The sequence below is a fragment of the Aulonocara stuartgranti genome, assembly GCF_965226115.1.
Source record: "Aulonocara stuartgranti genome assembly, chromosome: 22".
Lineage (NCBI taxonomy): Eukaryota > Metazoa > Chordata > Actinopteri > Cichliformes > Cichlidae > Aulonocara > Aulonocara stuartgranti.
The window spans coordinates 2,302,209-2,317,071 of record NC_138957.1 but is presented as its reverse complement, the minus strand read 5'-3'; the positions used below and the strand labels follow the sequence as shown (position 1 = coordinate 2,317,071).

Genomic DNA, 14,863 nt, shown 5'->3' with positions numbered 1-14,863 from the left:
ACTCATCTACCTTCACATGCACATCAACTTGAGTGACGTCCTATTCTTAATCCATAGGGTCTGATATTGTGTCGGCCCACCCTTTGCAGCTATAACAGCTTCGACTCTTCTGTGAACGTTTTCCACGAGGTTTAGGAGTGTGCTAGTCATTCTTCCAGAACTGAGGTCAAACGGTGATGTTGGATTAGAAGGCCTGCTCTAATTCATCGCAAAGCTGTGCTGTTGGGTTGAGCTCAGGTGCAAAAAAGTTCTTCCACACCAGACTTGCTCATCATGTCTTTATGGACCTTGCTTTGTACACTGGTGCACAGCCATGCTGGAACAGGAAGTTGCATAAAATTGTCCAAACATTAAGAGTTTCTTTAAGTGGCGCTAAGGGGAGCAAAACTCCTGAAAAACAACCCCACAACATGATCCCTACTCCAGCAAACTTTACACCTGGCTCAATGGAGGCAGACGAGTACCGTCCTCCTGACAACCAGAACCAGAGTGCAGTGCTGGCGTGCTTTACACCACTGCATCTGATGCTTGCATTGCACTTGGAGTTGTAAGACTTGGATGTAGCTGCCCAGTCATGAAGCTCTCACTGTTCTTAAGCTAATTTGAAGACCACATGAAGCCTGCAGAAAGTTGGCGACCTCTGCACACTATGCACCTCAACATCTGCTGATCCCACTCTGTGATTTCTTTTTTGTAGCCTACCACTGTGTGTGCAAGTTGCTGTCGTTCCCAATCACTTCCACTTTGTGATACAGCTAACAGTTGACAGTGGGGTATTTAGTAGCAACTAAACGTGTTGCACAAGTGTGTGCTGCACCCTGAGCTGCAGAGAGTGACCCGCTCTTTCAGAAATGTGTTTGGAGAAGCAGACTTTGTGCCCACGTGCTGGATTTTATACACCTGTGTCCACGGATGGGATTGGAACACCTGAATTCAATGATTTTCATGGGTGAGCTGAATACACTCGGCAATATAGTGCACATAGTTAAAGTCCATGACTTCATGTAAATATGCTGACAATGAGCAGATTTTGAGCAAACAGGAATTTTCGTCTTTCTTTTTCTTTGTGAAAACAACTAAAGGCAACTATAGGCTGATAAGATATCGTTACATTTGAGATGCAGAAACCTTTTAGAGGGGAAAGCAGTGAAAGGATGCAGATTGCGTCATGGAAAGCAAGACTGCAGTAATTGCAATTCAAAAATCCTTGTTGCATTCAAATGTGTTTTAGCGTGTCAAACATAAGTTTCCTGGGCTGAGAAGTAATTTCATATAACATCTTTGTGACGTGGATGAATTTGAAAACGTTGACATCAGTGGTTACTAACTGTCACCTTTACAGTCTTCTTGGATATAATCGGTCTTCAGAATTAAAGATGCACCAAATGCAAATGCAAGTCTGACCTGCTGATTCTGATTCTAGTGTTTCTACTGAGACTATAATGGAAATCTGTAGATGTGCAGAAAGTTTCTAAAGCGTATATGAGTTTGGAGATGTGCACGCACATGTTGCTGGTGGTGTTTATGCTTTTCATTTAAATCTGGAATGATACATCTGCTGCAGATGTAATCAGTCACCAGCATCTAGCAATGGTTATGTCTGAAGCACACAAGTGTTACATGAAAGTGAAATGTGTGGAGGTTAGCATGTTGTGCAGATCTGCTGACTGTTCAGTGTGGGTGTGTTTGTGTTGATGCTCTGCTGGCTGCCACATTCAGCCTCATTTTAAGATGTCTGTACTTTGACTAAACGTCTCCTGTTCCTACAGTTTTCTTTCTGTTTCTTTGTTTTTTGTCCTCTGTGGAAGAGTGTATGCCCCACCCTTTGGTCTAAAGCAGTCAGTCTTTTCTTATCAAAGGGCCTCTCAAAGAGGAGCTTTTCTTCATTCAGCTCTCAAAATGCAGTGGCTGCCCTAACACTCCAACAACGCCCACACCCACCCGCCTGCTCCTCCTGCTCGCCTCCCACCGCGTTGTTTTTCTTTTTCTTTTTGGATGCATGCTCGCGTGTCATTCTGTCTGTAAATACAATAAGTCAAAAACTTGTGCTTGAATTCAGATAAAATGTCGTATGGGTGCAGAGCGGGTCATGGTAACCATGCAAGAGCATTTGCTATATCGAGGTCATCGAGGTCTTCAAAGCCAACGTAAAGAGTTATTGGTTGAAATGTACAAAAAGCCGTATATTTAGGAACCCTGATCCTTACAAGTGTGGTGTGTACTATCAACATACAGAGTACCTTATAAAGGTTTTAAATAAGCTATATTTAACTACCTTCACTGTCAGTAGATTAAGGTCAAAGGGATAATGTTATATAGAGCTATTTAAAACTGTTTGTTTGTTTGTTTTTAAATTGCCATTACTTGTCCTGACAACACATCAGTCTATACAGAATAGTATGTAGGGATTTTAAATAAGAAGTTCGCACTTCTGACCTCTCCTCCAAGGTCAAATAAGGTCAAACTTTCAGAAAAATGTTTTTATCTTTAAAACTATGATTAAAATTAGACTGCCTTTGTTTGTTTTGGCAACATTTAAGAAATAATAATGGTTGAAGGGGAATTCAAATGATTGTCTGGATCCAAATATCATGTCACCTTTGACCTCTGAGCTCACTATTACATATATATAATCATCATATCTGTCTTTCTTTGACTGCAAAAGTTGTGATATCCCATGCAAGATGGCGGCACATAGGCACCCAGCAGCTAGGAGCTCACAGTTTCACAGAGCATGTTTCTGTGTGAATGATTGAGGGTAAACTTAGCTAAACTTTAGTGTCTCTGTGTGATTAGACTGGTGCATGAACGGTAGGATCACACTCGCACACTGGAAGCACTGACTGTGCTGTGCAGAGAGCTGACAGTAGTGATCATCGCTGCAGTGTACGTACCACCTGATGCTAATGTTAGCATGACGGTCTCCCAGCTGTACACCGCAATAAACAAACAGTGCAGGTCTGTCCTGAGGGAATTTGTATTGTCGCTGGGGACGTCATCCAGGCTGGTGTTAAGTCTGTACAGGAGTATGTTGCCTCATCAGCGGAGGAGACGAGACTGTACAGCAAGGAGGTTAAAAAACTGGCAGCATGGTGGTGTGAACACAACCTGAACACAAGTCCAACAAAGACATCCTTAGGAAGAAACTGTTGGTGGCTTTTTACCACAGCACCATCGAGGGTGTCCTCAGCTACTGCATCATGGCTTGGTGGCAGACGGGAAAATGCTGCAGATCATCGGCTGTGCCCGACCATCTCTGAAGGACTAAACTGGCAAACAGTGTCTCAGAAAACTGCTGCCCACTTGTCTCACCTTGGACAGCACCTGTTCAGCCTCATGCCCCCTGACAGGAAGTACAGGTGTTTAATAAGTAGGACAGCCAGGCAGAGAAATGGCTGACCGCTAAGCCCAGTGAATCGACCTACTGAGCTCCCCAGCTGCAGTCACAACGCTGCCAAATGTAATGTTACATGATGGTACAGAACACTACAATAACATGGTACAATGTTCAGTATGACTCACACTCTGTGGCTGCTGCTACCTACCAACAAGTGCATCATCCTTTTTAGTAGAGCAGTGTTTTTTGTCTATTTATACTTTTCTATTAGCTATTTTTGTTGTATTTGCTCATTTTTCTGTGAAATGAATCACGAGTGAACACATGTAAGGATGAATGTCCAGCTGGTCTGCTCACTGTACGAGGCCCAAGTACAGCGACATCTAAGCTGCTCTTTGTTTTTAAGATCAAGTTGTTCATGTCCAGGTATTTACAGAACAGCACTTATTATCCAGACCTGCTCCTTACTGTTCACAGACAAAATGCAAAGCTGTTCCCTTAAAAGTAAAAACGGCCCAGAGAGAGAACTTTGGGTTGTTTGTTGTTTGGGGTTTTTTGCCACCTTGCTGTGATATCGTTGCCACTAACTGCTACATAATAAAAGATCATTTTGAACCCTGAGCTTACAGCCCAGCTCAGCTGTGGTCGAACTCATTTCTCTTTCAGAGATTTTGACTTTTCAAAATAAATTTGGATTAATGGGCCTTTTTTCTTTCTTTCTTTTTTTTTTTTTAGATGCTAGTGTGTAAAATTGTATGCATATTTTCAAAAAGCACAGATAATGAGGGGTATTGTGTTGTAGGCTACTTCCATTGTAAACATGAATCATGAGGGTTAAGTACACAGTAAAGTCGAGCTGATGCCATCAAGTATGGTGCTGTCTCACTGAGCTGTGCTCATGTGCTCAGAGGTCTAGGCTGCTGAGTTTACTAAGTCAGAACTAACAAGTAATTACAGACTCGGCCTCAGAGGTTAGCGATACATGAACCCATCAAAGAATGACAGAAACAGTGCAGTGATGACCTGCTTTTCAAGATGTATTAAATCAATCATTTCAGTTTTAATTAAGTAATGGGCACGGTGGTTAGCACTGTTGCCGCACAGCAAGTGTGGAGTTTGCATGTTCTCCCCGTGTCTGCGTGGGTTCCCTCGGGTACTCCGGCTTCCTCCCACCGTCCAAAGACATGCAGCTTGTGGGGATAGGTTAACTGGATAATCCAAATTGCCACTAGGAGTGAATGTGCGAGTGAATGTGAGTGCGAATGGTTGTCTGTCTGTGTGTTGGCCCTGCGACAGACTGGCGACCTGTCCAGGGTGGACCCTGCCTCTCGCCCTATGACAGCTGGGATAGGCTCCAGCACCCCCCACGACCCTGAAAAGGAGAAGTGGAAGCAAATGGATGGATGGATTAATTAATGGCACATTAGTTAAAGTAAAAATCAATATAATCCAATATAAAAATGAGAAAAAGTACACAATAGCACAGCAGATTAGATGACAACATTTGGGTTAGCAAGACAGCAACCCTCTGGTTATTAAATCTTGTATAATTAATCTTTAATAATATGTTTGTCTGTCATTTTAAATATTTTCACAATATGTTTAGAATATGATATCTAACAAATTTGTCATTAAATTCAGTGTTGCTCTGGTAAATCTCCCAGTACATGGATCTTCCTTCATAGGGTTCTATAATATTGATTGTGCGGCTGGGATGATGTGTTGACATGATAAATGGACTTGTATGTAGTGGTCACTTTGTTCACAATACCACCAACAAACTGCTGTAACTAGGGCTGTTTGATATAACGATATAAGAACATCTGTCGTTTCATTTTTACGCTATCGTTTGTTTCATGGTGTCGCAAAATAAACAGTTTACGGCTGTTTTTCGTGGTTCTGATGGTCACTGTAGCAGCTATATTCATTTCTTAAAGTTCTCTCTCTTATATTTAAAATAACCACACCACGGACGGACAAGGGCCTGTTTTTACGAGTTGATGTTAGTAACAACGACGGTAAACCCAGCGTGTGGCTCCGCCGTCTGCTTGTTTGTTTTCCACATAAACCTTTCACAATAAAGCTGAAGTTCCTGTTGAAATTTTTCAAAATAAGCTAAAATGATGACAAACAGAAGGACCTGTCCAAACAAATCGAGGACCATGTTCCTAAACGCGGGGCTGCCTCTGTAGCATGGACATGGTTTGGTTATGAAAAGTCTGACACGGACCAGATAAAACTGTACTATGCAAATTATGGTGCAAACGGTCCGCGCCTCAGACTCAAACACAACAAACCTCTACAACCACCGACGCAAGAATCACGCCAAAGAGTGTGAAGAGAGTTTACGCATGAGAAGAAAAGAAGCTCCAAATAAACCTTAGACTCAGACGTTAGAACAGGCTTTTCCCCGCAGCACGCCGCGTAATAAATACTCACAAAGAAAATGGCGGCCATTACAACCTCTGTCTAAAAATATATAGTTTCACGTATCGGTCAAAACACTCGCCTCCAGGTACACAGCGCCCAGCTGAAAACACTTCATACAAGTCGAGCTGCCCGAGATTCACAGAATTTACAGAAAAGTAACATTTTTGTGATTGTATATGGTTGTCAGGACGATAAATGTCTTATATCAGGATATGAGATTTTGGTCATATCACACAGCCCCAGCTTTAACGTTTCATTATAGAGTGAAATGAAACGGGAACAAATTCTGTTTTTGCGACAGGCTGTGAGTAACAGTGTCTGAAGATGTCATTTAAGACTGAATCTTTGCAAAGTTTATCCCTGAATGATTCATAGGTTAGTGTTCAGTGGTTGGACAAACAAAACATTTCTCCGAAAACTGGTGAAAAAGCACCGGGGGTGTACGGGGGCACTTACACAGTAGATGCTTCTTCATTGTTAGCGAGCTGCACTGAAACAGGGGAATCCACCCGTAAGCTGTAGCATGTGGAGGAGATGGTGTTTGAGTCAAGTGCCAGAAGCTGAAGTCTGCCCTGTCCCCTCTGTCAGGTTTGTCCGGAGCTGGCAGAGGGTTTGTCCTCAAGTGACATGATATTCTGTACTAAGAGCGTATGAGTGGTGCTACATGCTCTAAGAACCTTTTTTAAATGTAGCCTCATGGCCAGTGTTAAATCTGTTAAGGTTTTCTGTACAGGGCTCCATGGTCTAAATGTCCTATTTAACCTCCTAGGACCTGGGTCCACAAATGTGGGCATCACATTTTGGGTTATTTAGACCAAAATACTAAATTTTGCTCTACAAGGGCCTGATATGCACTTACGAGGACGTTATGCTGCCACTGTTCTACTGAAATTTTAGACGAACATCCTCATATGTGGCTCTCAGAAACAAAGACCCGGTAAAAAAAAATAAATCTGGTAATTCTTTGTTTTTACATTCATCGGGTCCCAATATGCACAAATATGAAAAATGAATGAATGAAGGGTTCGGGTCTTAGGACCTTTTATTTCAGTTATGAAAGGATCACTGCAGGTAATTACTGAGTTAATTACAGTGTAGTCATTTACTGTTTTGTGAGTAACGTGTATATTTGTGCAAATAACACAAAAAAAGGTCATAGATGCAGTTGTAATTTTTGAACGTGTGTCCCTGTTAGGAAAATGTATGAAATGTATTACCTATATTTAACATGCTTTAACTTGTAAGCATTTGACATTTCATACTTGTTGACGTGATCGGGGCGTGGGCAGGATCTGCAGGTGATCTTGTGTGGGTACCTGGTTACTGGATGAGTGATTGCAGTAGTTGGACGGCGTCACGCGCTGGTATCAGATGGATCCTCAGTACTCATTCATTCTGCTCTGCTCTTTGTTTCCTACTGCACACTCCCCCCTGCTTAGTGTCTTGGTCGCTGTTGCCCCCCCCCCCCCCCCCCCCCACCAAAAAAAAAAGAAACACCCCCGTAATACCACCCGCACACAAACAGGACATGGGGGTTGGGGTTTGCATGTTGTTGCATACCCCCACCCCTCAGGCAACAGTAGAACAGGAATTGATTAGTGGTATGTCTTAAAAATAGATGACTGGTTGTCATAGCAACCCCCACAATGAGCTGTTGTCTCATTTAATAAAGAGCAGTCTGTGCATAAGGTGTGTGAGTCGCCTTATGTGCTGTGCATCCACAGACAGCAGGTGAAGGTGTGTGTGATTGTTGTTGTATTTTACTTGTGATCGATTATTCAGGAACAAAGCATCAGCATTCTCCTCGCAAGTCCTGTTGGGTCTGAATCTTTATCCCACAACCATCAAGTCCTAAGCTGCTCCCCACTACCAATTGCAACTCTGTTGCTATGGGCGGTGTTCTGATCGGCCTCATTAGTATCAAAAACTAGCCACATGCAAATTTTGGTCATATTCCCAGCAACCCTGTCATCAGCATCTTCTACAGCCAACCAACCACTGTGTGTGTGTGTGTGTGTGTGTGCGTGTGTGCGTGTGTGTGTGCGCATTGCTGCTTTAGTGTGTCTGCTGGACCAATGAGCTAGGCTCCTTCTTCCTGAAATCACAAGGAAGGTTTTATTGTTTTCTGCACATCTCTGTCTTTTCTAGCACACGAGCTAAAGAAGCCAGATGGTAGCTGACTCTGGTACTTTCCTGAAGGATGGTTGATATGATTAGCAACAAGGCGTTTCCACCATACAGCAGGAATGACGTTACTGTGGATAGGACACAAGCCACTCGGGACATTTTGTTTTATTAAGGTCCAACAACATCAGTGGAAGAGAGGTGCTTGTGCTCCAGGTAGTTAGCATTGTCATGTTGTCAGTCAGCGTTCTATTTATGCACCAGTTTGTCAATGAGACGCAGTGACAAGAAGGAATAATATCTCATTTTTTAATGTTTTAGGAGAGAAACTTCAACAAGTTTTAATATTCTTGACAGTGTGTTTTGTCAAAATTGTCCTTATTCTGGTTGAGAATGATTAAGCTAAGCTCCTGTGGGACCAAAAATAAACAGACCAACTGGTGATGGCTAACCAAGCTGACAGACTAGTGGTGGGAAAGTATAGGAAGAAGGCTGCAGTGATACCAAGCTGTGTTTGCTATACCGAGTTACAGCACCACGAGGGAGGAACACGAGAAGCTAAGAGAGGAGATGGGTGTTGCCTTCACCTTCGATGCTTCTCTAGTCCAACCATGACAGGTTATTTGCTGCTTATTAATATTACATGGTCAACTATTAGTGCTATGATAACAACATGGAGGCAATTGGAAACAATTCAGCCACAAAGTAGCAGACTGTGAAATCACACGTAGTCACAGTAGTCAGGTTATTGATAGTCTTGTCTTTTAGTCAATAGGTGGAGCTGTAAGCAGTCTGGCTTTCATTGTGTGCGTTTGGATGGCAGCTGTCTGAAACACCTGTTTATTCTTCTGCTGATTTGTTGATAAAATGCATGACTAACAAACCAGCAGCAGAATATCGTGAGGGGAGTGGTTCCACTTTTTCTGCAGCTGAATTCAGTGCATATATCATCCCATCTGAGAAACAGATCAGAATAACAAAGGTCAAAATAAGAACAGGATGGTAGCTCCATCGTTAGCATTGAGTAACAGAAAGTGGAATAAGCCATAGCAGCAGAAGCACAATACACACAGCCAAAGTACATCATCACAAATGTTTACCTGACTTGTAAAGTCCAGAAAACTCCGAGTACATTCTGTGATTTTGTTGTACTGACATTATTATGTTTGTGTCATCAGCACATGTGCTGTGCATACTTAATGGTGTCCTGTAAGCTTCAGTGTCTGCAGATACGCTGTGGTCCGCTTGGCTCTAAGCAGCATAGATTTTGGGAGTGCGAGGCTCCGAGCAGACGTTTACATGCCTGAGTGTGACCACGTGAACCTGCCTGCAGACGGCATAAACTGCAGTGCACCTACTACGTATGAATACAGGCAGACTTTAACAGGCATGGCTGCTCGTCTGCAGCCACATCAGAGGTTGGATTTGGACTTGAGGTGCTAATAGTTTAGTATAACAACGTCCATATTTACAGTTGGATGAAAAGTACAAAATGGGCAAAAATCAAATCAGTAAGTGAAGCGATTGGATGTCGGGCCTGACGTATCAGACTCGCATCCACCGCCGAGTAGAACCATCAGTTTGAACATTAAACACTTTCCCACAGAAAAAGGACAGAGTGGACAAAAGACAGGAGGCGGTCAGGCAAATGGGTTTTCACGACTGTGCACTCGCTTTATTACCATTACACCCAGTTTGGCAAACACTGTTAATCTGGTGCCACATCGACAGGACAAGACATCAAGGTTATCTCTGCCATGGATTTCCAACAGCGCCGTCAGTGAGAGGAAGACTACGGATTTAATTGTGAGGAGAATGTTTTAGTAGCACCCTCCTGATTGACAGCTCTTTGAACAAACGTGTGTGTGTGTGTTTTGGGGGATGGGAGGTGGAATTACAAGTTGGCGTTATTTCAGGAGAGAGCTGCTGTCTCTGCCTCTTTTCTTTCCCTGCACACACACACGCTCACACACACACACGCTCACACACACACACGCTCACACACACACACGCTCACACACACACACACACACGCTCACACACACGCTCACACACACACACACACACACACACACACGCTCACACACACACACGCTCACACACACACACACACACACAGCAATAAAGAAAAACCCTCTCTGTGTCTCGGTGCTGCTACTCCGTTCCTGTCCCTGCAGCCTCAGAAACACTCACGTGCACACACACTGTTGGCTGGTATAACGTGAACAAATGAAGCACTCGGCTTTGGCGGCATCGAAGGGGCCCCTGAAATTAAGCTTGTGTTTATTTTTGCAGTGAAAGAAGAGGGAGGAAAAGATGAGCGTTTGAGGAGTTGGGGGAGGGTAGAGGAGAAGGGAGGAGTGTTTCTTTGTGGTACTGTACTGCTGGAGTAGGAGGGAGGATTACAAAACTCTGCCCTCTATCGGAATGCTGAGCTGCATGTGTGTTGTCTGTGTGGACGCCGTCTATCTGCTGGTGCAAACTGGAAGCATTCCTTGGAGCGCCACAGTTTTTCAGTGTGACAGATGTTTAATGTTTTATCCTGCTGGGGTTAGGAGAGGTGTGATCGTAGGGCTGAGTCTGTGTTTCTCATCTATTCTTTTCTTCTCCATTATCGGCCTGGCAGTGTGTTGGAAGGGTGTGGTGGATGAAAAGCGAAGGGAGAAAGTGTGCGTTTGTTTATTTATTTATTTATCTGGGGGGCACTGCTGACTGTAACAGTCATTATATTATGTAAAGCCTGGCAGCAGCGACAGTAACCAGGGGGAGGGGAAGTCTAAGTGAGAGAGCGTTGGGTGCCAGTTACTGACGTGCAGAGCAAGGCTAGCTGTGATTGGCTTCTCAGCGCAGATCTCTGGCTCATTAAACGTGGTGAGGTGGCTGGATCGGCGGAGGGGTTACACGAGCTGCTCGTGTTTGTACTCCCAGCAAATGGAGGCGACGACTCCACTGCTGCGTCACAAATTAATTAGAGGAAGAAGTGGCAGGGAGAGCCATGCTGTGGGACCATTAAGACTCCTCCCTGTGCTAAAGAGGCAGCTGTAGATGTGAGGTTAATAACTGACACGAGTGGAGGACAGGATGAACAGATTAGAGCGGTGAAAAGCCCGACACCATGAGGGGCACGCCAGAGTGACGCCAGCAGGTCGAATCTACCAATAGGAAGTGACAAAGTGAGGAGTAAAATGTGTTTGTCAAGCAGTGCTCGAGTGTGTGTGCGCACGTGTGCGTGCGTGTGTGGTAATCGGAGCAGTAACCTCCAGACTGGGCGAATGGCGTCCAGGAGAGCAAAGGCCAGCTCCCAGGCCCAGAGCTGGAAGGATTGTAGTTTTCATTCGTTTTGTATTCATGTAGACCAGATGACTCACTTCATACATGACACTTGCTCCAGAGTTCTCCACCACACTGGACGTTGCACACCCACTGGCTGCTGGGGAAAATGTGGTTCTTGGAGGTTGTCTAGTCTAAGGTCTCCGTCTGATTTTCTACGTACGTTTCTCTACAGTCACTATAGAGCTACTGTAAAAAGTGCAGCACAAACCAGACAGGGAGCCCGATTACCTTCAAAGTCAAAGTTGTGCCTCAGCGCTGTCTGGCCTCCACTTTCCTCTCAGCTTTGCCGACATGCAGAAGTCATTCATGCTAAACTATTTTATAGTAACCCAGAGGAGACGATCAATGAAATATATTGTTTAATCTGACTCGTCCATCTGAGTGAGTTTGCTGTCAGGTTCGCCCCCTGCTCTTCCTCATTACACACTGCTTTGTGTGTTTTGTCACGCTAACAGTGGAACTTAGCAGGGACAGGGTTTGCCTTTCCAACTGGTCTATGATCTGGTGGGGTTGTATCTTTGTTGCTCTTTGCTTTTTCTTATCGATCGATTTATTAATTTCTTTATTTTTTCCAGTCTACACAAAAATAGTATTCATCATCGAGCGCCATGCAAAGCTGTGTTCTCTGTATTTACATCTGCATTACATTATCTGGATTAGGAAAAGTGTAGAAATATACAAACGTAATCATGTTAATACCAGATTAAAAACTGATTCGAGCTCGGATCGCTGGGATAACTTGGAGTTGTTCCCCGTGGTTTCAGAGGAACGTGGGATTAACTTTGCTGACAAAGGGAGGAGAGAACATCTGGAATAAGGGTTGGGAAGGATTGGAGGTTCCAGAGTCGTTCAGCTATTGCACCCAATTTGGTGGATAACTGTACTCATGCTTTAAGTTACATAGAGGAGTGTGTTTGTTATCTGACCTGAACCTATTTGGGTTTAAGGTGGCTCTGCTGACCTGTCTGACCTCTCTTGTTTTTAGGATGGAGCAGATGTCTGAGGAGGCGCTGAGGCTGAACCTACTTAAGCGAGGCCTTGAGTCAACCAGTGAGCGAGAAGAGGCGTTGGCCAAGCGCCTCAAAATGGAAGGTCACGAGGCCATGGAGCGCCTGAAGATGCTGGCACTTCTTAAACGCAAGGACTTAGCTGACCTAGCAGCCCTAGATGTTGCAGGGAGCTTGGGAGATGGAAAAGGCCCTGGAGCCAGCAGCCTCCATCATCAGAGCCTAATGGGTGCTGCTTATGAGGAGAAGTTAAATGGGAGTCTGAGGCTGGGAAGCCACAGTAGCCCCGTTGGACCAAGTAAGAATGGAAAGGAGAACATCCTGGATGAGCCAGTCGACATGAGCGCTGGGAGGAGGTGGTGAGAATAAACATTTTAAACAGAAGGATTCTGTGTAAAGAGCAGGCATGTGCTTTATAGCATGTCCGTTTACCTGAATCCAGCCATCGTTTATCTGATTATTTGAAGGACAATACCAGTTCACCTTAGCAGCTAGTTTTACTCTGCAAAAGTAACTAGTGGGTGAAACCTTGGCTGTCAATGAAAATCTTCACTTTTGTCCTCGTCGGCACATTTTTGGCCACCGAACTGCAAGAAGTGTCCACGGCACACTGTCTCTGTGGCTTTTACATGACTACAGAGGGACCAACTTATTCCACAGGTTCAGTAAGAAATCTGTGGAATAGTCCACATACAGTATTTGGTGCCAGCTCGCCCCTACAGAGCAGGGCTTGTATGTACATTGTGTGCAAGGTGCATAGCAAAGGTTTAAACCACACGAAAAGTAACGAAAACCCTCAAGGGCCCAAATTACTAAACGGCACAAAGTAACACAGGTGTACCAAAGGTGTGGTTAGTTTTATGGCTGTTTTACAGTAATGAAAATGCACATGCAGCAGGGGCAGCTGTAAAAATCAGTCAGTTCTTCAGTAAATCGGCCCTCAAACTGTGGGGCTGATGAAATGTATAACATGGAACAATGACACAAGGGCACCACTAGCCTACATGTAATCTAGTGTTGCTATACAGTATGTTCAATCTTCTTTGATAAATGAAATGTGTGACAATGTACATTACTGTTTCTGTCCCCCAAACCTTTGTGTCTGGAGCTGGTGAAAGATTTGCTTTTAAGTTTAAGAATCAGCACATGGACGTTAGAAATGGGGCGCAGTTTCTTTGTTATTCTGCTTTTAACCAACGAGCATGACTAAAGATTCCCAACCTGTAAGCTGACTTCCATTGAACCTACCGGGAAAACCAGCAGAACAGATGTCAAGCGACCCCACGCAGTTTAGTAAAGCTGTCAGATCCTGTGATGATAAAGTACGACTTTAAATGCTGCAGAAACTGACTGCACTTTGTGTTTGATCTTTTTTTCTTACTAGTGATGCTGATCATGACAGACGAACTCCGTCACCGGATGTCATCATCCTGTCAGACAACGAGGCTTCCAGTCCCAGAACGACACCTCGGCCCGAGGAGCGTGTGCACAAGGCTAACCTGGACATGTTCAAGGTAAAAGGCATTCGCAGCACTCCTGCAAGGGGGCAGAAATAGACTGAATATGCTGTACAAGTCCTTTAACACTGGTGCATAAATCAAGTGTAGAGGTCGGTCGCTCAGATATTTCAGGATGCTACACTTAATGAGACCTGGCTTCACACCCTAAAAACCCTGCAGCTAGCTTAAGCCCTGCGGTCGGGGCGAGCGATGGTAGCAAAGCCACTGTTAGCTCACCCAGCAGATTGTCCTGAGCAGCAGGGAAAACAGGCCGGGTGGGTGACGGTCAGGAGGAAGCGTAGTCCTGAACTGAAGCTGCCGATGCACCACCAACCAAGAGTGATACCAGGAAGTCCTGATTGAAGCTTTTCCTTTTCACAGGAGCTATTAACACTGTTGTGTTTTTGTTTTCTTACTCCTGCACAGTTGGCGTGGAGCACCAATCATTTGTACATGTACAATGACAATAAAAGGCAATTCTGTTCTCTTAAGGAGGTGACTTGTGTGGGAGTAGAGCTTGGGTAGCTTCTCTGTACGGTGTTGTCACAAGGTTTTCAAGAAAGGAACAGTGGAGGAGTTGTGACCTTTTGAGTCACAGCACTTTCCAAAAGACATCTACTGTAATGAAATGAGTCTAATTTCATCCTGTATGTCAGAAGATCCAGAGTGTGATCAAAGTGGTGGATGGACTGTAATGTTTCCAGAGTCTGATTATAGATGCAGAGCAGAGGACGTCATTGTCAGCAGCTGTTTTAGGGAGAAGCTCTGAGTAAACGCAGGTGGACAATAAACAACAACAAATATAAGTAATAGTCAGTGTCACATGTGTGAAACCTGCATGTTTCCACAGGCTGTCATGGAAACAGGAATACAGATGTGTCTAAATACCAGCAATGACATTACTACAGATGCATGAAGAATCCTGTGAATGAATTGGTCAAAATCACTTTTTCTTGACGTAAACAGGTTTTAAATTGCTGCTTTTGACTTTGCACAAAAGAATATTTCAGCCAAACGTGTCCTGTTTACTTTCTGCAGTCACATCCTGTGTCGATGCAGAAACACGACGCGCTGTTCAAACTGCAGCTTCTGTGTAGGTTTAGTCTGGTTTATACAGACTGGCTGTTGAGTTC

General features: G+C 44.2%; 1 protein-coding gene across 3 annotated transcripts in view; it reads left to right on the top strand.

The window, feature by feature from the left end:
- The window catches only part of gatad2b (GATA zinc finger domain containing 2B), a 44,248-nt gene that overhangs the window by 14,691 nt on the left and 14,694 nt on the right, over positions 1-14,863 (top strand). For 2 of the 3 annotated variants that reach the window (XR_014274135.1, XM_082521168.1), the window contains exons 2-3: positions 12,210-12,590; positions 13,616-13,745. Coding sequence is in view for 2 of the 3 variants with exons in the window: in XM_082521168.1 (XP_082377294.1) it covers positions 12,211-12,590; positions 13,616-13,745 (510 nt within the window). In the remaining variant the exon portion in view is untranslated. The remainder of the gene's footprint in view (positions 1-12,209; positions 12,591-13,615; positions 13,746-14,863) is intronic. The other variant, XM_082521169.1, reaches the window with a different exon arrangement.